Here is a 1734-nt window from a genome sequence, read left to right as displayed (position 1 = left end):
GGAAAATGAATAAACTGAGGCGCAGTACTGCTTAAAAAGCAGAATAACTTTAAATGGCTAGACATCGAAATTTTGTACACTTAAAATACATGAAGTATGCACGCAATTATGCTGTTAAATGTGTTAATACATTTAACATGCTCGTATATATGCAATTAATATGAATTGATAATATAATAAAAGAACATTTTCGAACACGCAGCAAAGTTGTGACAGTAGTTTTGTAGGTGAAATACAATATCGGAAGTGTACTTTACCTTTCAGGAACTTCTGCTCAGAATTTATTATGATACGAGAGCGGGGTGAAAAGTTCTCGGCCTGACCCAGAGATGGCACTTCAATCAGCAAAATTTTATTGTTCTTGCCTGGGGGCACTTTTCAGTTGTTCGTATAAAATTGTCAACTTGTTCTCTCAAGTACTTTGTGACTTGTGTGCAGGCATTGTTGCAGTTAGACGTCTTGCGTATTGGTTGTGAAAATGGACAAACTTGAATATCGTGCGGTAATCAAATTTTTCGTTTTGGATGGATTAACAGAAATTCATCCGAAGTTGACAAAAGTTTACGGGGATTCTGCTCCTTCCATGTCAACCGATAAAAAGTGGGCAGCTAAATTTAAACGTGATCTCACATCCCTCGAAGATAACCCACGTGAAGGAAGGCCGAAAACTGCAACCACACCGGAAACAATCGAAAAAGTGCATGATATCGTGTTGGATGACAGGATAGTGAAGGTAAGTGAGATAGCTAAGAGTGTGGGCATATCGGAGGAACGGCTGCGAAACACCCTAGGGATGCGAAAGCTCTGTGCAAGATGGGTGCCGCATTTGCTGACTGCCAACCAAAAGCAAATGCGAAAACGATTTTCGCAGCAATCTTTGGGCCGATTCAAAAGGGATCCGACTGCTTTTGTGCGGCGATTTGTGAGAATGGATGAGACATTAGTTCACCACTACATGCCAGAAATGAAACAGCAGTCCAAGCAGTGGATGGAAGCCGGTGGTGCAGCGCCAAAGAAAGCGAAGACGTTCGTATCAGCCGGAAAGGCCATGGCCAGTGTGTTTTCGGATGCGAAAGAGATCCTGTTAATTGATTACCTTGCAGAAGAGAGGTCAATTACAAGCGAATATTACTCCAACCTTCTTGACCAGCTGGATGCCGAAATTCGCGAGAAGAGGCCTATCTAGAAGAAGAAGAAAATTATATATCAGCAGGACAACGCACCTGTGCACAAGGGTGCGTTGGCGCTGGGAAAACTGCGGGATTTGGGGTACGACTTGCTCGGCCATCCCCCATATTCTCCTGATTTGGCACCATCGGACTTCTATCTGTTCCCAAACTTGAAGAAATTTCTTTCTGGGAAGCGCTTCACATCGAATGAAGAAGTTGAGAGGGTCGTGGATGACTATTTTCACAATCTTCCAGACTCTCACTTCCGGGAAGGAATACAGATGTTGCAGAAACGCTGGAGCAAGTGTATTGCAATTAAGGGAGATTATGTCGAAAAAAAAGTCATTTTTGAACTGAAATTCGCATTCTTTCATTGTCAGGCTGAGAACGTTTCACCCCGCCCTCGTATTTACAGTTTATATATATATATATATATATATATATATATATATATATATATATATATATATATATATATATATATATATATATATATATTTTAACATACACAGATTATGAGATTAGAATGAACACAGTGATGTGAGAACACGATGTCTAGCTTTTC

At 40.5% G+C, this 1734-nt stretch overlaps 1 protein-coding gene across 1 annotated transcript; it reads left to right on the top strand.

Annotated features, from left to right (window-relative positions):
• The first annotated feature begins 583 nt into the window (after nucleotides 1-583).
• LOC145679293 (histone-lysine N-methyltransferase SETMAR-like) lies at nucleotides 584-1186 on the top strand. Its single transcript, XM_081749880.1, has one exon. It carries the CDS (start codon nucleotides 584-586, stop codon nucleotides 1184-1186), a length of 603 nt encoding a protein of 200 aa, XP_081606006.1.
• Nucleotides 1187-1734: the final 548 nt, after the last annotated feature.

Source organism: Thermobia domestica, chromosome 2, assembly GCF_964235325.1.
Source record: "Thermobia domestica chromosome 2, izTheDome1.hap1.1, whole genome shotgun sequence".
Taxonomy (NCBI): domain Eukaryota; kingdom Metazoa; phylum Arthropoda; class Insecta; order Zygentoma; family Lepismatidae; genus Thermobia; species Thermobia domestica.
The sequence above is the reverse complement of the archived record's forward strand: the minus strand, read 5'-3'. Positions and strand labels throughout refer to the sequence as shown.

Coding starts and splice junctions, on each gene's coding strand:
- LOC145679293 (XM_081749880.1), top strand. CDS start 584: ATGTCAACCGATAAAAAGTGGGCAGCTAAATTTAAACGTGATCTCACA.